This window comes from Podarcis tiliguerta (assembly GCF_965153285.1).
Source record: "Podarcis tiliguerta genome assembly, chromosome: 2".
Classification (NCBI taxonomy): Eukaryota; Metazoa; Chordata; class Lepidosauria; order Squamata; family Lacertidae; genus Podarcis; species Podarcis tiliguerta.
Window position 1 is genome coordinate 61,359,131 of NC_139535.1, and position 25,995 is coordinate 61,385,125.

The 25,995-nt window shown below is 45.4% G+C and overlaps 1 protein-coding gene across 3 annotated transcripts in view; it reads right to left on the reverse strand.

Moving 5' to 3' along the window:
* Positions 1 to 8,764: 8,764 nt before the first annotated feature.
* Positions 8,765 to 25,995, reverse strand: part of NDST1 (N-deacetylase and N-sulfotransferase 1) — a 77,492-nt gene continuing 60,261 nt past the window's right edge. For all 3 annotated transcript variants that reach the window (XM_083424441.1, XM_083424442.1, XM_083424443.1), the window contains exons 8-15: positions 25,272 to 25,454; positions 24,556 to 24,652; positions 22,912 to 23,035; positions 20,012 to 20,186; positions 18,766 to 18,936; positions 16,298 to 16,407; positions 15,126 to 15,228; positions 8,765 to 13,475 (exon numbers count right to left, since the gene is read on the reverse strand). In XM_083424441.1, coding sequence (XP_083280567.1) covers positions 13,356 to 13,475; positions 15,126 to 15,228; positions 16,298 to 16,407; positions 18,766 to 18,936; positions 20,012 to 20,186; positions 22,912 to 23,035; positions 24,556 to 24,652; positions 25,272 to 25,454 — 1,083 coding nt within the window. In that variant the 3' untranslated portion in view covers positions 8,765 to 13,355. The remainder of the gene's footprint in view (positions 13,476 to 15,125; positions 15,229 to 16,297; positions 16,408 to 18,765; positions 18,937 to 20,011; positions 20,187 to 22,911; positions 23,036 to 24,555; positions 24,653 to 25,271; positions 25,455 to 25,995) is intronic.

Consider the following 25,995-nt stretch of genomic DNA (forward strand, 5'->3'; position numbering starts at 1 on the left):
ATAAGGCAGGGATAGGGATAGGGAAATGGTGCAACTAGATAAATAGGTGCCGGGAAGGTAAATGGCATTTCCATGCACTCTGGCTTCCATCATCGTTTTCTGTTGCACCAGAAGCAGTTTAGTCATGCTGGCTCCATGATCCAGAAAGTTGTCTGTGGACAAACGCCGGCTCCCTTGGCCTGAAAGCAAGATGAGCGCCGCAACCCCATAGTCACCTTTGACTGGACTTAACCATCCAGGGGTCCTTTACCTTTTACCTCTCCAGATGTTATTGGATTTCAAATCCACCAGCCCCAGCCCAGTTTGCCCCAAATTATTGGATTACCCCCATATTGAATAAACCCAAATTTACAGGGAGAAAGCATCAGGATTGGTGTTGTTTGAGGGTAACTTCATGTGTACCAAGCAAATTAAATGGGAACACAGACAACTGCAAACACATAGCAAAGTGCTGGGTTGTTTTGTAATCTCTCACACTCATTATTCTTACTTGCAGAATATGGAGAAGTTATGGACTGTACTTGGTTGTTTCAAATCAAACTTTAAAGGTGCCCTGCATGAAAATCCCTGGATGTAGCTGCCTCCAATTTGTCAGGCTGATCTACCTGCATCTACAAGTGGCTCCTGCATCTACAAATGCCATCCACTTTTGTGAAGAGGAAAAGTTATAGTCGTTTTTCGATTCCCAATTAGAGTAAATGGAGGGGGGAGGGGAGAGAATCATTTTTACCAGATCTCATTTGGTCCTAAATATTGAGATGATTTGGAAAGTCACAGAATACCACAAAATAGAGTCCTGCTTCCCAAAGCTACAGATAAAAGTTGAATCTTGTGACTAGTGCACACTTCTAGGATTTATGAAACCTTGATTATCTCTCTTTCACAATACAGTGGTACCTCGGTTTACGAACTTAATCCATTCCGGAAGTCCGTTCTTAAACCGAAAACGTTCTTAAACCGAGGTGCGTTTTCCCTAAGGTGGTCTCCCACCACCAGTTCCCTTCCACTGTTTGGCTTCCGTTCTTAGACCGAGGTAAAGTTCGCAAACCGGGACACTACTTCCAGTTTTGCGGAGTTCCTAAACAGAATAGTTTGTAAACAGGGCTGTTCTTAAACCGAGGTACCACTGTATGATTTCAGAAGATATTATCTAGCACCTACATGGCTAGGAGATGTCCACTCTGATTTCCACCTGCCTCTGAAACCTATAGGCTACAGTGGAGCAGAAAAGGTTGGGCTACAAAGCCAGGAGTCCTTCTTCTCTTTTTTCTACTGTTACCACTAGTAGGGAAATGTATCTAGGCTCTGATCCCGGGGCAGAGCTATGTTGTTCCAGCCAGCAATGGCAGTGAGTGTGCCGTGGCTGGAGATGGGAGAGGGAGGCAGGAGGCAGAGGTTTGAAGGCCATGGGCGACCTGTAATTAAATACTCTGTAGAGCACTTAAGAGAATGATTGATTGCATATAAAGTGCTGCGTTTAGTGCGGTTAAATTTAAAATGTGTTTACTAGGATGCCAGACTGCCTTGGGAAGGCAAAGTCTAATCTGGGCCCTAAGCAATTTAGAGCCCTCCATGCACAAACTAGGAAACGCCTCACCTGAAGCTCTTTAAACCCTGGGCCCTTTTTTGGAAGGACAGGTCCAACTTCAGAAATGTTAGAGGATGCCCAGGGGCCTGTGTCTGGGAGCAAAACACAGTTCCCTATAGAAAGTGCAAAATATGTAGCCCCAGGGGACTTGGGGGGGTTCTTCTCCTTCTTTGCATCCCTTCCACTACTGATTTCTTAATGGCATAACTGAAGGGAAAGCAGAGCATAAATGTTACATATTTTGTGGTCAGTGCTCTCTTTTTATTCTGGGCAGCCACCCCACACAGCAAGGGTGACAGGAAGGTGCTGCTGGGTGACAAGCAACTCTTAGCCAACAAAGCAAGAGCCACTGAGAATGTTGGCAGCCAGAAATGCACTGCTGGAATCTGAAGTTCATGCACACATCAGCTCTTCACATTGGCAGAGGCATGCCAATTTCATCTTCCTCCTCCATGAAATTAACCATCACAGCATTAATACAAATATCTCATTTCCATAGCTCTGTTGTTTAGAGCATGGTGCTGTTAAGGCCAAGGTTGCAGGTTCAATCCTTGCATGGAACAGCTGTTTATTCCCGCATTGCAAGGTTTGGACTAGATGATCCTCAGGATCCCTTCCATAAAATCTGCAATTCTGTGATTTGGGTACTGGATGTAGCAGAATGGAGGGTCTTGCAGGACGATTGTGCAGAAGGAAAGAAATGCAGTGCAGACAAACTCTGAAGGATTATGCCTGGCCAAACCAGGTATGAGAAAAAGGTTGTCCTAGATCTCATCGAAAGGTTGTTTTCATTGTATCAGAATTCTGACATGCTCCTGAAAATAGCCTTCTGCCTTCCGCTCACTAACCTTCAGCCTTCATGCTAAGCTACTGCAGTGGAAGGTAGAGCTATGAGCTGTTTGAAAAGCTCACCACAAATAGACTTTCTTACCTTCTTTTTACTAGCTTGGCACTGTGAGCAGCATATTCAGAGGGGAAACAGAACACACTGCATTCATGTTTTGGGTGGCAAATGTCTTCAGTGTTCCCAAGGAGCCCGTAGTGTCCCCCAACTCCAAGCCATTGCCAGCCTCAGTTCTTTGGCCTATTTTCCCAGCCTCAGACCAGGCACTGAGGAAGCCGCTGGTGCTCTGAAAATGCTTTGGGGCTTGTGGGTTGTGTTGTTTCCCTGCTGGAATGCTGTCTCAAAGAGGTCAGATGACAAGAAGCCAAATACATTTCCCAGACCCTGTGAGGGGGATGTGGTTTCAGCTAATGTGTTTTGGGGCTTTCTGGCCTTGCTTGTTGTGCAATGTTTCTGCTTCCTCTAATAAACTCGCAGAGTTTTGTCAACAAGACAGCGGTACAAATGAGCAATTTGGCTACCTCATTCCCCTCTCTCTGGTCTTCTTTGCTGCACCAGGGTTTCTTTCTTTCTTTCCCTAGAAGTGGTTTCAAAAGCTGGTGTTCATTTACAGAATACATGTGGGACCTGCAACAAAATATTGTAGCACAGAGCCTTCTGTTCAGAATGCCTCATTCCAGGGTCTTCTAGAGGTTGTGGGACTCCATTAGCCTCAGAAATGGCCAGGAGTCATGGGAACCCTGTCCAACAATGTCTGGAGCACCCAACATTGGCTCTCCCTGCCCTAATCCATTCCCCTCTTCCTTCTTTTCATTTTCTTTTCCCCTGCCCCGCCCTCCAGCAATAAGTCAGCATTCTGTGTGTACTGAGCACGCCAAGTCCTTATGAAGGTATTTTTGTGTTTTTCTCCTCCGCCTTAAAACATAAAAATGGGTACTTCTGCAAACCTTGCCCCCACCCCACGAACCAAGCACACTGATATCTTCCAACTTGTATATAGGTGAAGCTCTTTAGCAAGACGGATCCCTAAGTTTGCTGCTAGTATACATCAGCTTTTCCCAACCTGAAGCTCTCCAGAATTTTTGGAGTAAAACTCTCAATATCCCTGACTATTGCCTATGCTGGCTGAAGCTGATGGAAGGTGGAATCCAGAATGGCACCTGTTTGTGTTGACTTTCCCCCTGCCTCTATCACAGTGCTTAATTTCTAAAAGGTTTGCATCGAGCAAGAGGTTTCGTTTCATACCCCTAATTCCAAGGGCTGTGTAGAAAGCATGCACTCTCTCTTATTTTTATAGGGTTGAGCTGTGACAGGGAGAAAAATACTGAAAATATTATTTCAAGCCAACACCTTTTCAAGGAGAGTGAGGGGACAATAGCATTCTTGCCAGGATGAGGGTGAAGGGAAGACAGCCAGAGGATCTTTGTGTTGTCAAAGAGGGAGGGGGTAAATTAATACTCCAAGCAAGTAAAGTGTTGTACGTGGGACTCAGCTGCAATTACAACACACTAATGCTAAGTCTGGCTTCCTGGTTGAGACGGGATAAATTGAAGAACCCTGCGGTTGACACACTGATGTCAGCCAAGAGGATCGCACACCCACCCTAGACCCCAAATGCTGCTATTTAGGCCACGTGCGTCATAGTCGGAGGAGCAGCCTGCAGCAGAATAGCTCGAGAGGCCCCATGCAGATGAGCCAAGTCGTACACTGTGGAAATAAGCATAGCCCCTTTTGTCTCTGCCGGGATACAACATTCCACTGTGCTCAGGCAATGAGACCTTTGCACTGTGGTGAACTGTGTGCTTCATTTCCCTGTCTGTCCTAGCCCTTACCCACCCACTGCTTCCCTCTCAAAGCACAGAGACCGGCAGGGAGAAAGGATTAAAAGCCACCCCAAGGTCTGGGCACAGTGTGCCCTTCCAGGGGCCCAGCCACTCCCTTTACAGTGGCAGTCACTACAATCAAATGCCGACAGTAAGCAAAGCCCCTTGATCCCAAGGGGTAGTCAGAAAACGCTTAGCATCCTGTTTCTGTGTACAGTGGTACCTCGGGTTACATACGCTTCAGGTTACATACAGTTCAGGTTACAGACTCAGCTAACCCAAAAATAGTACCTCGGGTTAAGAACTATGCTTCAGGATAAGAACAGAAATTGTGCTCCGGCAGTGCGGCAGCAGTGGGAGGCCCCATTAACTAAAGTGGTGCTTCATGTTAAGAACAGTTTCAGGTTAAGAATGGACCTCCGGAACAAATTAAGTACTGAACACGAAGTACCACTGTATGCCCGTTCCTTATTCACCAGAACAAGTAGAAACCAAACCCAATCTCCAGTCAGTATGGGGAATTCGTACCAGATGTTGGGTGGCACACTGGCAACATGATCATATTAGGCTATGTAGAAATTGCTCTGTACCGGTTTCTCCTGGTTCTACTGAAAATGGAATAGATTTTTAATTTTGGATTGAATTTTGTAGTTTAGGATATCTCCAAGACCATGGAACTCAGCAGCTTGTGATCCACGTTAAAAAAAATAGCACAAAAATCATTTTTGGCGGACTGACAGAACCAATCTCTTTATGCAGTGGAGAATGCATGAGTTGCCCTTTATTCCTGGGCAGTTTGCAATAATTCTTCTGTTTTGCATCAGGGTGAATTCACCAAAATTCACCTGGAGTTGTTTTATTTGAGCCAGAGCTCATGCCTTCAAAAGGCATGAACTGGGATATATATTGCTTAGTAGTATGCCTTATGTGGGGAAGGAAAACTCTCAACTCCTATTCTACAAGGATATATTATACCATAAGAACTGGTTGGCCCCACCCAAGCTAACAAGCATAATTTTCTAGCTAGCTCTGTGACCTTTCAAGACATCTCAGGGGCTTTATGTGTGGATGATCTGTTTTGTAAGTCAGTGCTTTCCTTTTCCATTAGAGAAATTATTTCGCTGCAGCTTGCTAACTATGGGCAATAATCATGATGATAAAGCCCATGTACCTGGGACCCCAAGGCTTCAGTCTCTATTGCATGTGGAGGTCCTTTATTTATTCCATGGGGAAGTCTTCCCAGATGGAACTCTAACAGCATGTCAAGATTGTCATCTGCTCACCTCTGCATTATCAACCAGCCCCTGCTCTCTCTCCTAGTTCTAGATTTTTATTCAAATCAAGAGTGATGATGATCTACCCAGCAAGTAGCAGACAACTATCTCAGCCAGTAGTACATTTTTAAGTGGGCATCACATGCTAAACACTGTTGCCCACTTCCCCGACAGCAGTGGGTTAACTTACAAGCAAAAGTAAGCTGCAATACCTCTCATTTTAAAAAAAGAATTTGTATACTGGAGTTGTGTACAAGATGCCTCCATTGTACACTCACTGCTTTGACACAACCTTCGTGCTGAGACGTCCTCAAGAAAGGATGGTGTGGTCAGTTGAGTGATATACAGGTTGAATGGGAAGATACATCTGTCTTTTCAATTCCATCCCTGCCCAAGGCACCCGTTAGCTATTCAGAAGCATAACATCCATTCTAAAGTTTTGAAAAGGAAACAATCTCCCACATATGCTATTCTTTCTTGAAGTATGGTGACTTGATGGTACCCTGGGGTCTAGCCCTTATAGCAGCAATAACTAGGAGACCATTCATCCTTTAAGTAGTAATTACCAGCCCCAAAAGCCCACAAAGCGAGGACTTCCTTCCTCCAAGCAGGAAAGCTTCAGCGCCTGTTGTGGAATTCTTTGCTTACCGCACTGTGTGACTCCATGGGGAAATGTTATCGGTTTTGGAGGCACTCATTGCTTCTGTAAACATGAGACTCCTTGCCCGCCCCACCTCAGTTTCACAGGAAGCCCTTAATTCTCAAGGACTAGATGCTTGATGAGCAAACACAGAGATATTGTCCCCTGGCGGAACAGCAGCCATCGCCCAGAGGCAGCAGAGATTTCTGCAGAGGACAAAGAAAGAAAGTTCCACTGGATACAACATGTAAGGCACAACACTGCAATAGCAATGGACCTCTAGACCACCCTTGGGGATGTCCCTAGTGTTTTTCCCTGGCTGGTATGTGTTTTTGAACTCTGATAATGCCACTGGCTTGTCTGGAGAAGAGAGGCTCTGTGTGAGTGAGTAAGTGAGTGAGTGAGTGTTTAGAAAGTAGCCTACTGGACAAAGGTTGAAATTCACTTCCATTGCTCCACCCACCTCTGCCTCTGCCCACCACCACCAGCATGTGGCCCTTGGAAGGTTGTCCACAAGAGGACATGGCTCTTTGGCTTACAACTTCCCCACCCCTGGCAACAGGGTGCCCTCAATTCCTTTGCATCTGTAGATGCTTCCGTGCTGGATCAGGTAACACGAATCAGGTAACAATATCCTTTTTACTTCCGCCACCTCTTGTTAGCAGAACTATGCCACGGGGGCACTTCTGCACAATGGGAATTGCATGGTGCTTATGTGCATTCATGAAGGTGTCCCCACAAGATGGCAGCATCAGCTCAGAACTAAATGCAGCCGAAATGTATAACAAAGTACAGTACAGTGGTACCTTGGTTCTCAAACTTAATCCATTCCAGAAGTCCATTCCAAAACCAAGGCGCGCTTTCCCATAGAAAGTAATCAAGATGGAGTAAACCTCCAATACAGCAATTTAACACGAATTTTACTATCTAACAAGACCATTGATCCATAAAATGAAAGCAATAAACACCGTACTGCAGTCACACAGTCAATCAATCAGTAGCTGAACTGGATTCCACACAGTCACAAAAACAAAACAAAAAAAGCCGCAAAAACAAAAACGCAAAATGAATAGTAAAAACAGACAGACCTCAGCATAACACTCAAAACGGAGCACATTTGGCTTCCAGAAAAAGTTCGCAACCCGGAACACTTACTTCTGGGTTTGCAGTGTTTGGGTTCCAAGTTGTTTGAGTACCGAGGCGTTTGAGAACCAAGGTACCACTGTACAAGGGAGTTGCACCTGCACAACCAGCCATATGAATTGCTGGTTGAAATGCAACTGTGTGGAATGTAATATTGAGGGAGCATGTGTGCAGTGATGCCTCTTGTTGGGGAAACTTCCACCAGACTAATATAATCACCAGGGTGTTACAAAGGTACAGTTGACATTGCTGCAAGTATATAGAGAACCACTTTGCACAAACTGATGGCGACACAGCTGCACCCTTGCAGTCATATTTCAGCCAGCATCTATCATGAATTCACGGCAAGCATAACTTGTCTACAAGCTTTATTTTACCTGCCACCTGGATCCCAGTTTCAAAGCTGATACTGCCACCTTCTGGCAGAATGCATCCATTAACAGCTCACAAAACCTCAGCTATTCTAATGATTCCTTTTAAAAAATCCCACAAAAAACCTTCATAATCCATTGGAAGGTAATCCAAAGATCACATGCTGAAAACCTTGATCGGTGTTCAAATTCTCAGCTGAAAACTAAAGATTAAAGGGTTGTAATGAAACTTTTTAAAAAGTTGTTTAAAAATTAAAAGAATAAACCTCTGATCTATTTATCTGGCTATTTCATTGATGGTAATTATTTAACTGTTGTTTATTATGTCATTATGTCAACACTGGTTTTAGCAGTTTTTGCAGTGGATCATGATATGTTGTTCCCATGAAATTATGTCAGAACTGGGAAGTATCAATCTTCATAGATAGATATAGATATATAGATATAGATGATATAGATATATAGATATAGATGATATAGATATAGATATAGATATAGATATAGATATAGATATAGATATAGATAGATATAAATAGATATAGATAGATATAGATATATAGTACTACACTCAACAAGCCAGGTCCAATGAATGAACTAGACTGTTCCTCTACAGCAGCCTTTCCCAAGCTAGTGCCTTCCAGAAATTTTGGATCACAACTCCTATTATTCACAGCCAGCATGGACAATTGTTAGGGATGATGGTTCATGTAGTCCAAAATATCTGGAAAGCACCAGGATGGGGGAAGCTGCGGTACTGCGTTGTATTATCTCTCTGATTTGCAATATGCTGTGTAGCCTGAACATCACTGAAAAGGATTTGATGCTATTTTAGAATGCCTCTGTGATAATACTTTCTGCAGTTTTGAAGTGCCATTAGCCGGGACTTTGCTCAAGCTCCTGTTTGTGAACACAGAAAGTTACTTGCAGAACAGAAGCTGAGAGTCCTAGTCCTTGTAAAAACCAAAAACCAAAACCAAAACATTGATTTGCTGAGCCTTTAAAAATACAGTTATGTTCCCCATTTCCATTTCACAAAAGCAGAGAGAGGAGACACACACGAAGAGACCCCACACAAATGATCTAAAAACAGACAACCCCATTTTATTAGCAGTTAGTTCAACAGGACCTTACATTAGTGACACCGTTTTCTGAACCCAAAATGAGTTCAAGTACAGATTAAAAATAAGGGAGAAAGACTCTTAAATGTATTCCCTCCCCTTTCCTCCCTTCCCACCAAGAAAATACCCCCTTCCCATGGGAAGCCATACAGAATCTCATGCAAAACATAAAAATCTTCAGAGTGCTCGTCCTTTTATAAAGAACAAACCAAACAAACCCAGTAACAAAACAATTGTCCTCCTTAAAAACCCAGATATCGACAAGATGCCTGACATTTGCTCAGCCTTATGAATGTTGCTGACCAGTGGAAAGGCAGATTTCTCCGCACACTGTATAGGCTAAACCACACCAGTTTTTGGGAGCAGGACAAATTAATACTTTTGAACAATGATCATGTAATAAAGGTTTCATCTTTTTTTGCATTTGCCGCTTTGGCCATGTGATGCCTGAACCTGACACAACGGCTACCTTCAGGAGCCAAATTCAAAATGCATTTGTATATATAAAAAGCAAAACTTCTGCATCATTTTGCTGCTTTTTGTGTGCACAGTGCTCACAAAATTCACAATGGGGACAAACTTTTGGGCTGCAGCTACCATTGCCTCTGCAGATTACCTGTTAAAGCAATTTCCTGAAGATCTAGTGAGGGCCACCATACGAATCCTTCATACAGATAAATGAGGCCATGGTTTTCATGTTACTTAGCATCTAAACCTGTGGCTTGACCTTTCTGGACGTTAGAGAGATGAGCATGGGTCAAGAACCGGACAGGAGACTTCACAGCCTCTTGGGTTTCAGCTGTAAAGAATATTCCACCTATAAAGGGGAGGGTACTATTTTGCAGAAACTTTTACACTAAAACAGGTTTGTTTGTTTTTGCCTTTAACAGGATTGATTTTAAACAAGCAGCAAAGCTGCAGCAAGGTCAATACACTATGTGGAGACTATGAGAGAAGGAAAGGCCCAGGATGCTATCTTGTCATAAAGCAAGTCTCCTAGAGCAGGGGTGAGAAAAAGGTAGATCAGGATGCAAGGGCAGATCTCTGGTCGACTTGCAGTGAGGGTTTCCAACTTCTAACATAGTAACAACTTTTATGTCTCTGTCTCTCTCTGTGTGTGTGTTTACTGAAAAGGCTGAGAAATCAGCTATGGTAATGGAAAAACTCCTGGGCTGAGTATGTATTCACCCCTTTTAACCAATTCTAAAAGCCCCACTGAACCACTTTGCGAATGTTCAGTGCATGTTGTGGAAAAACCAACCAAGTAGTCGTACCTTGGTTTTCAAACAGCTTAGTTCATGAGCAACTTGGAACTTGAATGCCGCAAACCCGGAAGTAGGTGTTCCGGTTTGCGAGCTTTGCCTTGGAAGCTGAACATCTGGCGTGGCTTCTGATTGGCTGCAGGACACTCCTGGAACCAATCGGAAGCCGCACCTTGGTTTCCGAACATTTTGGAAGTCGAACGGACTTCCGGAATGCATTCTGTTTGAAAACCAGCAACTGCCCACCCCTGTCCACTGCCACATTTTTGCAGCCAAGCCTTCCTTGCTTCTGCTGCTTTATAGATTTGTCCTTTTTCAATCTGAGTAGCAATTAAATTTGTACAGGATAGCAGTTTCTGGCCCTGTGCCTTAGGCTGCAAACACTGGGAAAGGCTACGACAGCATTCTGTGTGTCTTGTCACTTTCATTCACTCTGACATCTGCCCAAAATTAACTCACCAGGGCCTTGAATTGCAGCAGCAGCAGCAGGAGCAGTTCTCCCACATGCAGATTACTTTACTCGTTTGGTTGTTAAAAAGTACCGTTCCCGTGACAGGCCTACTTCCCCAGTTCAACTGCCCTCCTAAGCTTATTTATGGCTTCTCACCTGTAGTACTCACAAAGCACATCACCACTAGATTTAATTGAGCAGGAAAGATGGCCCTGAGCTTCAGGTTTTAAGACTGCTACCAGTAGTGGGCAAAGGGGGGGGGGCGCGATGCTTATAAAGGTTACTTGTCCAAATACCAACTCCTGTTGCCAGATCTATTGCTAACATGAAGGCTCCCCTTTAAAACTACAAAGTGCCCAATAGCTAGAAATCCACAGATTAAGGGGAGGGGGGGGTGTTTTGGTCAAATTCCAGGTTTCAAAACCCTTCAACATAGGACACATGCAGGTGACACAGGGCTAGACTAGACAGGACTATAGCATATGCTATTTGAATGCAGGTCTGCTCCTACCATGCAAGAAATAGTTGAGGAAGAGGGGCGTGTGCATTTTAAAAGAGCACAGCGCCCTTTCCCAGCCACGGTTCACTTCCTTTCAGTCCCTCTCACTGAAAGCACTTTTCTCCCAGGTAAGCACACTTTTGATATTGGGGCTCAGCTGAGGAGACAAAAACCTGCAGCAGGCGGGGTTCTGCGCTCCTTGTTCATGTGCCCCTTTTGCAAGAACTCTCTTATCCTCTCCCTTTTTTCTATGTGATCAGTATTTAGAACGCAGAGGTGTCTTGCTTTGGCTCCATCGCTCGTGGCATAACCTGGCAGAGGTCGCAACCTTCACGTGGCACAGCCCATACTGCTACAAACAGAAAGTGCTCTCTTGCTTATATCCTAGCACATGGCTTCACGGAAGAAGGAGCTTCCTTGAACAGGGAGGTGGGGGAGAGAAACAGGCAGATCCAAGAGGGCCACTTCTGAAAGTATGAAGCGCTGCCTTCATACTGACTACTCTGCTCTTTCTATTTGAAAGGGGGGTAGGTGTTCCTGGGAAGGAAGGGTCTCTTCAGTGTCAGCGTAGTTTGGGTCCATTGTCAAAAGTTCCGTAGTGTAGAAGGCCACATGAGAAACGATTTAATCAGGAAGAAGAAGAAGAGGCATCATCTCAACATGAGTAACCCTCCACTGTCACCATCTCCAATTCCATTTTTTCTTCTCGAGCAGTTGCATATTCCTTACTGATTACAGTTGTTTAAATAAAGACACTGAATAAAAAGGTAGAGCTGAAAGGCATCTGCTGTTTCTCGACTCATCCGCTAGATGGGGCTCAGGCACAGTGTCAGGGGGAAGAATAGGCCCTGTGTGACTGGGAGTCACTAGGTGGGCCGTGTGCGGGATGGAGAAGCACCTGGCTGGGGAAACCAGTGAAAGGGAAGCTGAGGGAAATGATGCCGTTAATGTCTCCAGCCTCCGCGGCAACCTTTCCCACCCCAGAACCCTCCAGACTCCTGTTGGGACTCCCATCAACCCTGGCCACTGAGCTGGGGCAGCAACAGAAAACATGGACACCAGGCTGTTCAGCCAAATCCATGGCCTTTCTCTGCAGCGACAAAAGGGACGACAAAATAATAATAATAAAGAACCTAATCTGGAATGCAAACTCCGGCATCCATAGTTCTGGCTGGGAAAGGAAAGTTACTAAAATACTGTTTTATCTTAGTGCTCAAGCGGTTGAAAGTTCTTAAGTCACCTTTTTTGGCAGCTGCCAGTCCAAGGCTGTTGTGTACACCCCAGGCCTCCTTTTCATGATCTGGGGGGGGGGGGGCCATGTGCGCGAAGAGCAGCTAGGATACTGAATGGCGTCAGTCTTTTAACCACAGGAACCACCACTCACACAAAAACCTTGTGGCTGCAGGCAGGGGTGCAGGATGAGGGCGTGTTAAGATAACCCTCTGGAGTGATTTCGCTTGGTCAGATGTGTGCGTCTTCCCCATCCTTATGCCCCTCCCATCCCCTGTGCACACCCTTCTCAAAAATCCCCCAATAAGAAGACCGGAGGAGAGAGGGGAGTGGGAAATCCATCTTGTAGAGCCTAAGTATTGCCAGCACCGTAGTCTTTTTCAAAGTCACCATGTATATATATAAAAAAAACCACCTCTTTCAGCTAAGAACTCTACTGAGTAACACCATCCCAGTCCGGTCTGGGCTTTATCCCAAATTGCATAAAGTAGGTCCATGCTTGCAGCAGGGGCACTCCCCAATCCAGCTCCAAGGTCATACTGCCCTCGCGGTCCCTTCTCCAAACTTCCATGGGGGCGGGAGCTGTTACTAAGCAAAGCCCCCTGGCTGCCGGCCAGTCCTTCGTTTCTTCCTTCTCCGTCATCTGTTGAGAAGGAGCTGGCTTGCTGTAATACTATTTCAGGTGATGGGACTCAGATGCGGAGAAAGAGCAGATCCTTGAGCAGATCCTCTTCGCCAGGAAGTGGCATTACAGACTACAGGGGGCAACCTCAACACTAGCGGTAAAGCACAGCACTCCTGGGGAAGATGGAAGAGGTCACTGTAGAGCTGGCTTCGGCCAAGGTGTGTAGCGAAGTCATTCAACTCAGGTGGTTGGTCTCAGGCGGCCGTCTTCTTCCAAGCTACAGCACTTAACTGAATGGGCCTGCTATTTCCCCCCGCTGCCCCATTTCCCCCAGATGATCTTGAATGGATATTGCTCAAAATGCTTCTTCCCTGGTTGTGTATATCACCCCACACCATTATCACATCCTTTTGGCTCGGCATACAGGTTCCGAGATCCTCCGCACGGACTCATTCTACTATTGCTCAATACAGGAGATAAGAAGTGGCTATCTTGTGTTCTGGAGTTCCTCCCTCAGCCACGTCGGCAGAGTCTGGCCCATTTTGTACAGTAGCTTGGATAGCTCTATGTTGTGGTCCCTGTAATAGTCCCTCAGGAACGCTCTCGACTGCAAGAGGAGGAAAGCAAAGAATAATTACCAAGGTGCCACTGTGTAAAAACTGTTTTAATACGCAACGGACGTGCTGCATCAGGGGGGACAGCTGAGAAGCAGCCTGCTCAGGTGGCTCCCATCAAATATATAAACCCCTTGAAAGAGGGGTGCGGTTTCTGTGCTTGACTGGGCCACACAACAGAAGCTGCCTCTCTACTGCTAGCATATGACAGTGCCTTCTTCTGCCAGGGATTCATGGAGGCTGAACTGAAACTCCCAGCAAAACGATGCCTATGGATTGGGGGTGCTAGGAACTGCAGTTCAACCCAGGAGGGAGGATATGCCAGGAGGAAGACAGGATCAATGCACTGCAAGAATCTTATGAGGCTTTCAAAGCAATGGTGGGGAAGAAGGGAGAAACTACGGGCAAGTTCGTCCCCATTCAAGGCAAATACAACTGATGGAGTTGCCACCGCCTGCTACCCTTGCCCCTAAGGAAAGCTTCTGGGACCTGGCAGGGCTGGCAGATGGGGGATATTTAAGGTGGCAGCAGGGTGGGTGGTTCACTCAGGCAGAGCCATACTTTTCCACCCCTATTCTGTGGGGCTGTCTGCCTTTCTAAGCACCCCCCACCCCACCAGCCAGTCACTCATCCAGGCACAAATCACAAAGAGACCAGCTTAAACAAAATGGTGGCCCCATGTGTCTGCAGACCATGCCCTGGGGCACAGGGGTACCACACAGAGGTCAGCCTAGGTTTAGCATCAAGTCTTCACAGAACAGGTGCCATTAATCTTTACAGATCCCTGTAAAGATGGTTTACATGCTTACATTTAAAAGGTTAGACCTTTAACAAAAAGATGCGTAAAGGGCCCCCTGAAAACAACAGTTAAATCCCATGGAGCAAACTGCACTGCTGACCGATAAGAGGACACAGAAGGCTGGCAGCAGCATGTCATCTCGACCCAGCTCCTCCCAGCAAGCATGCCAACTTCCCCATGGTGAGATCCCACACTTCTGCAGTGAAGGCCTGGGTGTGGGGGAACCACTTTGGCACAGGGCTCATCACGTAGGTATTTCCAGACCTGAAAATGTGACTGGGAAATCCGTGGGCAAATCTGTCTCTCTTTATCCTGCGATGATCAGGCCCTGCCCACATTTCCCATATTTAGATGCTCACTATAGTGGCATATATGTCTCAAGGCAAATTTTAAAAGACGTTGTATAAACACCAACAATTGGGAAACACTTGCCTGCAAGCACACCAATTGCAGAACAGCCTTTACCAAAGGTGCCATGGGCTTTGAAGACACTCGAACTCAGGATGCAAGGGAGAAACGTGCTAAGAAGAAGGCGCTTTTGGCAAATCCACACAGTGATCAACTCCCGCCCACAAACCAATGTCCACACTGTGGAAGGACGTGTGATCAAGAATTGGCCTCCACAGTCACTTAGGGACTCATTGTTAAAACTGTGTTTATGGAAGACAATCTTACTCGGCTACAAGTGATCGCCAAAGAAGAAGTATAGTGGCATATAGTTTTTCACACTGCTAGTGGCAAGTGCGGGTGGGGCCTGCATGCTGTGTAGAGCTCTGAAGATCAGCAGTTGCACCATCAAGATGCCCACAGGTCCAGAAACCTTGAGAGGATTTCAAATACTTACATCTAAATCCATCTCCGGATATTTCCTTCCTTTGCTTTTCCCCAAGCACTTGGTTTTCCCTCCTTCCAGTAGTTGGCACCAGAATCCTTTTTTGGGATCAAACCTGTAAAGGCAAACCACAAAGACTGAACGATGTTACCAAAACTGCCCTCAGCTTCTTGCACTGCAGGCTGAATTTATTTAGCCATTTTTACAAGTGCGCCAATCTAGTTATCACTTATTTTAACATATGGAAACAATATCTTCCAAGTCCAATATAAGCCCCATTTTGCAAGGCAATGATTATGTGAAATTATCCCATTATCACTTTTGACATAGTAGTATTTCTGACTTGAGAAAACCTCCAAGGAGGCCTCAATAGCCAGGGGACAACACAGAGAGATTTCTGTACTTTAATAGACAAAGCAAATATTAATGATACACTATCAATGCTTTGGGGGGGGGGGGTTAAGCATTGGTGCAGGAGTTGTAATTCTGCTTAAATTGTCTCTCTTCCTTAATTTAGATAATTCCCGTTCCCTAAACTGAAAAACACACTAGAAGCAGTTGTTATTTTTTTGAAGCATTTGCTGCCACTTGCGTTTACAAGTTTTGCTTATTTTTCTTTTCATATCAGCTATTATTTCAAATGACAATGCTATATATATATATTGGGCAATGCAAAATACTGCTGAGCTAGGACCCTTCTCGAAATCCCTTCATCCAATGTGGTTTTCAAGCTACAACTACACCCATTTGTGTATTAAGCGCTGGGTCTCAGATTAAGGAAAGAGAAATAAATTAACAAAAAGCTCTGCCACAGAGTGCCAGAAAAATCTGAGCAGCACAGGAAGATGCTGCATCTTCTGAATGTACTGCAATGAAGATTCAGGCAGAATACAAACCTTATTGTTACTGAAACAAGCGCAGAATTAATTTATTTCTCTCCTATCTGTAGCCACTGCAGGCCCCTGTATTCCTTAGAAAGGCAGGCTTGCAATGTTCCAGAGTCCTCTACATCTGTAAAGGGAATGTGGTCAACAACCCAGTTCTCCTAAAGTGGCCTCTCAAATCAATTCCTCAATAGCCAGGATCTATGCAACAGAGTCTGTGCAAAGAAATCAATCCCAACAGGTAGAAAAGAATATTAAGGACCCAGACTGGCTCAAGGGGAAGAAATGCGAAGGACTCACGCTAGAGTTTTGTGGTAGTCTATGATGTTTGTCACTCCGAGAAATTTCTGGACTGTTTCCATCACTTTGGCTGGTTCTGTGCGTAGCAGCTTGCCATCCAGAACAAGAATCTGAAAGGAAAACGAGCCCTGTAAATTTGGCTCCTATAGTTCAACTCTGTTTCAAAGCACAATCAAATCCACTCCAAGGTGCAGAGCCTCAGAGCAACCAGAAGTGGTTTGTCCCCCAAGCACTGGTAAGGGAAGCAAAGTGGAAGACTAGAGTGACCTAGCTTCTCTCTTCGTTGGAGACTGATGGAAGCTGTGCATGGGTAATATGCAAATACATGTTATTGACTACTATTTCTGTTCTACTCCTTCCCAAGGGCACGGGGCAGGTAACCCAGCCAGAAGGGTGGGGTATAAATAAAGCAGTAGTAGTAGTAGTAGTAGTAGTAGTAGTGGAAAACCACAGTAATCATAAGTAGGCACACATATTTTGCACATCTGCACACACAAATATTAAAGACTCGCACATTTTTCCTCAACCCTGGCTGCTGAATGCCAAAAGGGAAATAATTTAACAGGGAAATTATAAATGCAATATAAATATAATAGTAGTATAAAATATGCCAGTGTTCCTAGCAGTACCAGGTTGATTTGAAGACCTAGGCCTCACATTCCACAGAGCGAGAGCCACTTACTGCAATATACCAGGCAGCAACAATATGTCAATAGTGATGTGATTGGTGGTTTCCAGCGCCAAACATTAGGGAGCTTGAGAGGAGAAGTGTTAGGTGGTTAACACCCTAATGCACTCAAAACAGGAAGAGTCGATATCCTGCCTTTGGGCCTACGGCCCATTCCTAAATATATTTACACAAAGGCAAACCCATCTGGCCTAAACCCAACACTGATTTCAATGGCCTTAAGCCTGCTTCTAAATCTGCATTGCCTTGGAGTTTGGCGAGGCTTACTTTCAGTGTAAATGAGCATAAGATTGCTATGAAGAGGGTGAGCACGGAATCACCACTTTTTCTCCCAGCACATTAAGTCTGCACAAGAACCTCTGCCTACGGAAAAGAGCTTTCAAATGCAGACCACAGCACAGGCTTTTCAATATAAACGTCTCTGTGGCTCATTTGCATGGCTTTTTCTTTGACATGAAATCTTTAATGACTACAACATTGCCTTGAGGGGGCCTGGAGGACCTTCCTCACAGTCAAGAGCAGCATACACATAACTATAAGCATATGCTTATGCGCACATATATAAGTTGCCAACAAGATGCAAACTTAAACTAGTCGGTATACAAAATCCCAAGTCTGCCGTTTCTTTTCTTCTTCTTAAGTGCTTGGCATACCAAGCCAAAGAGGTCTTCTCATTTTATCATCTGCAGAAGGATTTTTGGACAAGTTCTCAACACATTCCTGTTAAATGGATTTCTTTTTATTGTCCAAGGAAATGCATGGAGGGGATTTGAGGGCAGGCAACTAGAATTTCCTTACACACCCTCTTACATTTTTAATGGAGTAAGTATAATGGGCCAGATCAGCACAGGAAGTGCTTCTGCATAACTTCCATCTTTTGCTCTTTGACGATCAGCAGAGCAACCTGGGTGGGTGATAACTCTTTCCTTCCCCCATTATCAGCTGACCTCAGAGGGAGGAAGGACTGGTGCAGGATGGAGCCACATATCTGAGTTCAACTGGTTCCTCATTACAGTTTTTTAACCAGGACAGCATGGAAGTCAGCCTATGCTACAGAGCCTGCCGGTCAGTAATCACGCAGTTCAAAATTGGAGTTAATTCTTTATTAGCAAAAACATGATCTCCCCAGACTTGGCTGAGTGTCAGGACTAATGAGCACAGCAGCTAATTCCTGATGGTCTTGCTCCAGTCCCTGCCTCTCCACAACCATGGAGTTCCCTCTTCTCCAGGGCTTTTCCCAAGCATTCGGAGACTGTGTCTGCATGCAGCCTGTCACTGCTCCACCCGCTTCAGCCCTCTTCTGGTTCTGGGAGAGGGGCAGGGAGAGGGGAGCTTGTCGTAGCAGGAGGGGGAGAGGGGAGACACCTGTGACTCTTCACCAGTCTGATTTATCTCTGCCTCTTGGCCTCCCTCCTCCCACTCACCTGCTTCAGCTTCTGCCCAATTGACTTCTCTCTGCCACAGACTGTCCCAGCTCACTGAGCCCTGTTACCCCTTCAGCTTCCAACACCTCCTCTTCCCAGTCTTCTCCCTCTGCCCACTCATTGTTCTCCCACCACCACTCCCTGGGCTCTGAGCCTTCTTCCCTTGGTGGTTCCACAGCTGGTTTCTCCCACCAATCCCATGCATCCAAACACTCCATGACAGTCTACGCAGAAGTGGTTTCTGAAACACTCCAGTTTCATACGTTCTTGTCATGAAAGCCAAGGAGAATCCCTATGTGTTACAGCAACCACAGTCACTATATTTTGATAATATAGAGATTTAGAGTCTTTCCTACCTGGTTAGCATGGAAATTATTCAACCACCGTTCAATGTGAGTAGCATACCAGCCTGGTACTAGGCAACGATTCTGCAACGTCCGGAGCTTCTGAGAGGCCTCAAGCCCAGCTGTGATCACCTCGTGAAAGGTATACTTCAGGGCAACTGGGTCATCATGTGCTCGCTGATGCTTTTGTTTTGTTTTTTAAGCGGACAGCATTTTAGTTTTACCAAAAGAAAAAAAAGAAGAAAAAGCCACAGAGGCTCTAGTCAGAACACCTCATTTCAAATAAGAAATCCTTTAGCAGCCCCGTCACACTCCAGTGCCAATGCAAGCAGAGGAATAAGCAGCGCTAGGGTAAGAGAAGATATCATACTCTCCATAAGGGGGCTTCTTGCAAGGGGAATCTTTAAGACACAAGAGCGTATCTCTGATCCAATATTGCCTGTAGGGTGCAGTAGATGAAGAAGACAAGGAAAACTGAGTACTGGGTGCAGTTACTGTAACTTCTTAATTTGTCTCTGAAATGAGAAGCACTAATCTTCACAATGGTGATGGACACAATAAAGTTTTGGGGTTTTTTGGAGGAGCATCTGTGAAGTCTAAAGTCCCTTCCAGATGATTTGTTTATTGAACATTTATCTTGATTTGTTTGTGGGGAGATAAGACAATGTTGCACCAAGCAAGTGTTACCCAGTGCATCTCCCAAACACTTTCCTTATCGCAAAAATGTCAAAGGGATGGGGATGGGGATCGTCGAAATCAACTTTATTTGTTCAACCTGGATTTTCTGGTATGTGATGGAATCCAACCCCAAAATAGCAAAAGCCCAGCACTCTACCTAATATATGAGTTACTCTCAAAAAATAAATTTCAGTGAGGACTGAAAAAAAATCTACAAACAGATATAAATCAAAATAACTAATAATTCACCTGAACTTCCCATACAAATCTGCCATTGGTAATTTTATGAAGTTGTTTTAAAATGCTGTTTTGGATTGGCAACCAGATGCACACACTTTTAAGAGTGCATCCATGGGCATCTATATGCAGGACAGCTTATGTGCACAAGTTTCATAAAAAAAACCTAATGTCAACAATCTATATCAATGCAAAACACTGTTCTGTCCTGAACAGGATACGGCAGATATTTTTCCTGCCAGTTAGGAATTTATGTACAACTTAACTCCAGCCCAACTATTCAATACCCTAGCCAAACTCAAAAATATAGGACGGGGGGGGGGGGGGACACAGAGGAGCTTACCTGGTACCAAGAGTAGGCCCGATCTGCTGGATTAATGAGGATGGTGATTACTTTAGCCTTCGAAAGCAGTGCAGCTGCCCGCCTGGGTGCTACCTCTGAGTCAAAGTAATTGGCACTCTTCTCGAAGTAGAAGTCAGAAGTGGTGTTGGAAGGGATGGGGAAAAACTCCATATACCTTTAAAAAAAATGTCAGTGGCAGAAAGGGAGAGATAGATGGCATTTGATGAAGGCAGGACAGAAATGGTTTCAGCCAACTGTTCTAAAGGTAAAAGGCAAAGAACCCAAGAAAGGTTAAGTCCAGTCAAACGCAACTATGGAGTTGCAGCGCTCATCTCGCTTTTAGGCTGAGGGAGCTGGTGTTTGTCCACAGACATATTTCTGGGTCATATGGCCAGCATGACTAAACAGCTTCTGGCACAATGGGACACCATGACAAGTGCCATTTACCTTCCTACTTCCATGGCACCTATTTATCTATTTGCACTTGCTTTTGAACTGCTAGGTTGGCAGGAGTAGGACAGAGTAACAGGAGCTCACCCCGTCACAGGAATTTGAACCGCCAACCTTCTGATTGGCAAGCCTGACATTGTTAACTGTTTCTACAAGGTCCTTTAAAAAAAATAGAGGAAGTACTAGGACATACCAAAAGGTTTCCTGTTTTCAGGGATATTCCAGACCAAGAACAAATCTATCAAGCCAAACTAATGCACATGTGGAATCTCATCCGTTTTAAAACATCTGGCTCATTACTGTTTATGCGAACAATTATTGTACAATTAGAGATGTGCTCTTCTAGATCAAAGGATTATCAGACTGAGATTTAATACATTTATAGAGAAGACTAACACTCAGTCAACTGCAGTTTTAACTACCACAGATTGCCAGGACAGGGTGGGGGTTGTCAATTGTTGACTACCGGTCATGCAACAGACAGCAAAGAAGAGGGGTTGCGAGGTGTGCGCAAAACACATTAGACACAGTGTACTTTTCTTTTGTGGTTTCTCACAGCGTAACCCAGCCGAATAAAACATGCTTACAGAGCAGAAATCACTGATGCTTGTTCTGAGTGTGGAGAGTGCATCAAACATGCACACCCAGTTCTGCATTTCATGCTTACTTGGTTGATCTGCAAACAAAGCAGTGTAGGCAGCCTCCTGGGCTTAGCGTATTCTTGCTGCCACAAAGTACCGTATTTTTCGCTCTATAAGATGCACTTTTTCCCTCCTAAAAAGTAAGGGAAAATGTGTGTGCGTCTTATGGAGTGAATGCGGGCTGTCCCAGAAGCCAGAACAGTGAGATGGAGCGCTGCGCAGCACTCCCTCTAGCTGGTCTAGCTTCGCGTGAAGCCTCCACAGGGCACAGGGAGCCTTCATCCCCATGCCCTGTAGAGGCTTTGTGGGGGCTACCCAAAAGCCAGAATAGCTGGAGGGAGCGCTGCGCAGCCCTCCCTCTAGCTGTTCTGGCTTCTGGGTAGCCCCCACAAAGCCTCCATAGGGAAGTGGGATGCTCTGTCCCTTCCCCCACCTCCCAGAAAACCCCCCAAGAGCCATGCTCCCTTTAAATAGCACGCAGCTCTTGCAGGAGATGGGGGAAGGTACAGAGGGCAGCTTACCCGCGCGCAGCCTCTTCCGGGCAGGGGGAGCCTTCATCCCGCTGCCCGGGAGAGGCTTCAGCGGCTATCCCAGAAGCCAGAACAGCAAGAGGCTGTCGCAGAAGCCACATCGCTCTTACTGTTCTGGCTTCTGGGATTCAGAATATTTTTTTCTTGTTTTCCTCCCCCCAAAATTAGGTGCGTCTTATCGTCTGGTGCGTCCTATAGAGCGAAAAATACGGTAATAATTTTTAAAAATTGCCTGCTTCTTCCACACATGCTAGGCACCTGTCCTTTCGGAGCCCCCGTCAGCTGAGCAGACTGCCAACGTGAGCCTAGGAAGTTTCCCTACACTGAGTAAGACCACTGGGACTTTGTTTTTGGGTGGGCAAACAGCAGGTGGTCAGCACCCCAGCAATCCCACTTAAGAAGCTGCCTACAGTAGAAAGTACTGTTTATGTATGCGGCGACAGCAGCAAGAATGTTATTTGCCCAGGGATGGACAGAAGAAAGTGCCCCATCGAAAGAAGAATGGATAATGAAGATGATGGACTATGCGGAGATGGCAAGGCTGACCGGGAAGATCAGGCACCAAGATAACAAATTTAATAGAGAATGGCATAACTTTATAGAATATATAAAGAACACTGCAAAAATCTAAAAACGTAAGCAGGATTTACACAGCACTTGTAATTTAACATGACAAAGGATAAAATTGAAGTATAGTAATTTGGATAAATTCAATTAGATGCAGTTAAAAAAGGAAGATAACTTTTAAAAGCCGTGGAAGGGATGGGGGGAAGTCCAGGGGTTCAGTGAACCCCATAAAGGTACTGATAAGGACTACGGTTTAATGTAAACAAGTGTGTGTGTATATAAAAATTTGTTTTTTCTTTTTGAAACTTTGAAAAAAAAATTACACACACATACACCTCGTCAGCCTATTGGTTCATTTAGCTCAGTTTTGTCTACACCAGCCTTTCTCAACCTTGAGTTCTTTGATGTTGTTGGACTACAAGTCCCATCATTCCAACGCCAGAGATCATGGGCGTTGTAGTTCATGAATTTCAGGGGACCCAAGGTTGAGAAAGACTGGTCTACACAGACTGGTAGCAGCAGCTCGCCAGCCCTACCTGGATACTGAACCATGGATTGAACCTCAAATCACCTGCATGAAAGGAGATGCTCCGCCACAGAGCTATGGACTCTCCCCAAAAGGCTTCCGCTTCCATATTGCTGATGTTGCAAACCGCCCTTGTAAGCCCAAAATGCAGCTCACCACCCTCCCAGCAGTGGGGCTGAAACCTACCAGTCAATGCCTTTGTGGTAATTATGCCCATTGAAGAACTGGATCTCCTCAAAGGTCTCCGAGCTCGGATAATTACTGCTCAGGTCAGGATGCATCCCCAGGAACAGGTAGAGAGCTGTGGTACCTTTTCACAGAAGGGGAAAGAAAACAGAGCTGAAAACTTGTTTTCCCATCAAGCATCTGCCAGATGTTTGTTCTCCAGCTTGTGTGACCTTCTTGGATCTCCAAGCACCGGCAGGTTTAATATATTTATTCCCCAGGACGGGTGCTGCAAGTTCACCAGGTGCTCATAAATCCTTTCTATCTCCTATCTCTCAATACACATATGTTGTTTCTCACACCAGAGAATAGCTAAAGATGAGACAATGGCAGGCTTGCATGCATCGCTAAGCCATGGTTAATGCAAAACAAGTTTTATTTTAAAGAAAACAAAATTCCACTGCTAAGGGGTGCAATTTGTTTGTTGTTCATAAATCACGGTTAAGCCACTGGGGGTGGGTTCACGTGATCAAATGAACTATGACTTTATAAACCACAGCTTAGCACTGCATTTGAACCAGTTCAATGTGATGTTAGAAACATAGGAAGCCTCTCAGCTCTATTGGAAGACACCAAGGATCAAACCTGGGGTCTTCTGTATGTAAAACGGATGCTCTGCCACAGAGCTACAGCCATCCCCTGTCAAGGTATAGTCCTGAGCTAACTTCAGGGCATGCAATGCATTTTTACACCCAAGAAGCCCTTCAAAAACCCTGTGTTGGAAAACCCTAGCTATTGCTGCATACCGAGGGGTTTTGCCTCAGCTATGAGTGGTTGAAAAGGCACTGGGGGAAAGTACTGGTGTGCAGGAAGGGGAATCTTACATTAGCTTCAGATTGCAACAAAACAAAAATGCGGCATCTGCACCAAGTTTGTGAAGAAAGCAAACAAATGATGAGACCGTCGTATGATGGGCTGGTCTAAATGCTGTGCAGTTAATATAAGCTGGAGCTGCAACAAAATGATGCCCTGTGGATTGCTCTCTACTCAGGAGTCTAGCCACTCCACTCCAATCCCCTTCTCCCACTTTTCTGTTTTGCCTTATCAGAAACACTTCATCATTGGTCCTACTAGCTAAGGATGATGGGAGTCCAACAACAGCTGAGAAACACTGCTATAAGACTTCAGCAAACTTTGGGATTCCACCAAGCTTTTTAATACTGTGTGTGTGTGTGTGTGTGTGTGTGCGCGCGCACACACACACACACACACACACCATGTTAATGGCAGGTGTGTTCAAAGCACACGGTAGATGTAGATCAATGTGCTACAGCAGCAGGAGGGACTTCTTCAACCCCCAAACTACATTACGTCTTGGGGAACCTCCCACTGGCAGCTTACCAGTGGACAGTTAGGATGCTCACCTTTCTCCAGTGAGCAAGGTTCCTGACAGGCAAAAGTCAGGGCTTCCCCCCCACACACACACACCCTTCAGTCCAACATCCAGGCAAGCAAGAGACATAATAATGACAGTTCAAGGACACACCAGGGAAAAGAGCTCAGGGAGGGTGTGGAGCAGAGCTGGCAAAAAAAGAATAGCCTGAGCGAGAGTACCAATGGCAAAACAGAGATGCTGAGGTTCAGAATCCCTGGGTTAGAGCTCACCTGTCTTCTGAGGACCAATTATTAGCAGCTTGGGGAACCGGTCACAGGTCTTCTCTTTGGACCAAATGTCCTTGTGGCGTTTGTCCTCACAGGGATCCTGAAACATGGGAACGTGTTGGGATCAAACAGGTGGGAAATTGAGGCTTGCATGCCGCAAATCAAAATAATCTGTTCTTACTGGAGGGGGTCCCTCAAAAGCCAGCAATGAGTTGTGTCCATTGCAGCCAGCGGGGAAAGGATGCACTGTCTTCTCAGCAAGCATGCTAGGCCTGCTTCATACCTGGCACTCCAAGGTCACGTCCAAGTATCGTGGATTCGCATCTTACAAGTGGAAGAAAACTCTCACACAGTGCTCTGCTCACCTCTAAAGGCAGCATAATAATGGGTAAAAGCAAACCATGAGAAACAGATCATATCACACTTGCAGTTTTCAGATCTGGGACCAGATTGGTGTGATGTGCACTGTTTCTAGAGAGAGAGAGAAGAATCCAGCACCAAACAGGCACGTCGTTCGAATATTGCTGCACGTGCACAACTACTATCTATTCCAAAGATGTTTAGTGTTCATAATTGTTGGATCAGCTGTTGATTCAGATAGAGAGTCTCTACGGAGCTCTGGTTTCAAAAGAAACAAGCCAATCAAACAGAAAGAACATTGAGCGCATTTACTTGAATGCCTTTGGCTATGCAGGCCTGGAAAGTCAGCTGACCCATACCTGCCATAGAGGGTCTTTCTCCTCTGAGAATATCTGGAAATACTTCTGTGCCAGCTGCACAGGTGGCAGTGTCTGCAACTTCAAGTTAGTCCAGGAGTTGAGGAAGCGGACCAGGTGTCTAAAGGTGTATAAACCCAGGCGGTCGTTTCCATAATTGGAGAGGTGAGTCATGAAGATACTGATCTTTGGGGCGGGGGGGGAGGTGGGGAGGGGAGAAAGGATAGCACAGGAGACAAGGAAATTAATTGGCGTGGTTAGTCAAAATGATATTGTGCCACCTTGGCTTTCAACCCATGGTTTGTTTTGGAGAGAAACAATGTGGCTGGCATGAGCAGCCAGAACATGGCGTTCACCAGAAGCAGCAAAAGGGGGTGGGGAGAGAGACTGAAGGTAAGAACACAGGAAGAACCCTGCTGGATCAGGCCAAAGGCCCTTCTAGTCCTTCATCCTGCTTTCACAGTGGCCAACCAGATGCCTATAGGAAGCCCACAAGCAAGACCTGTGCTCTCCCCACCTGTGATTCTCAGCAATCAGAAGCACTCGCCATTTCAGCAATGTGCACCAGCGCACTGGCAGGGCTTGTTCACAATAAACCATAATGTTTTAGGGCTCATACACAACTTCCACTTCTGCTGCGCTTAGAAAGCGCAGGTCCAAGCAGTTTTTTTCCCTTACCCACACTTTCTAGGCACATATCTAAGCGGCTTTCCCCTTGCCCTGCTTC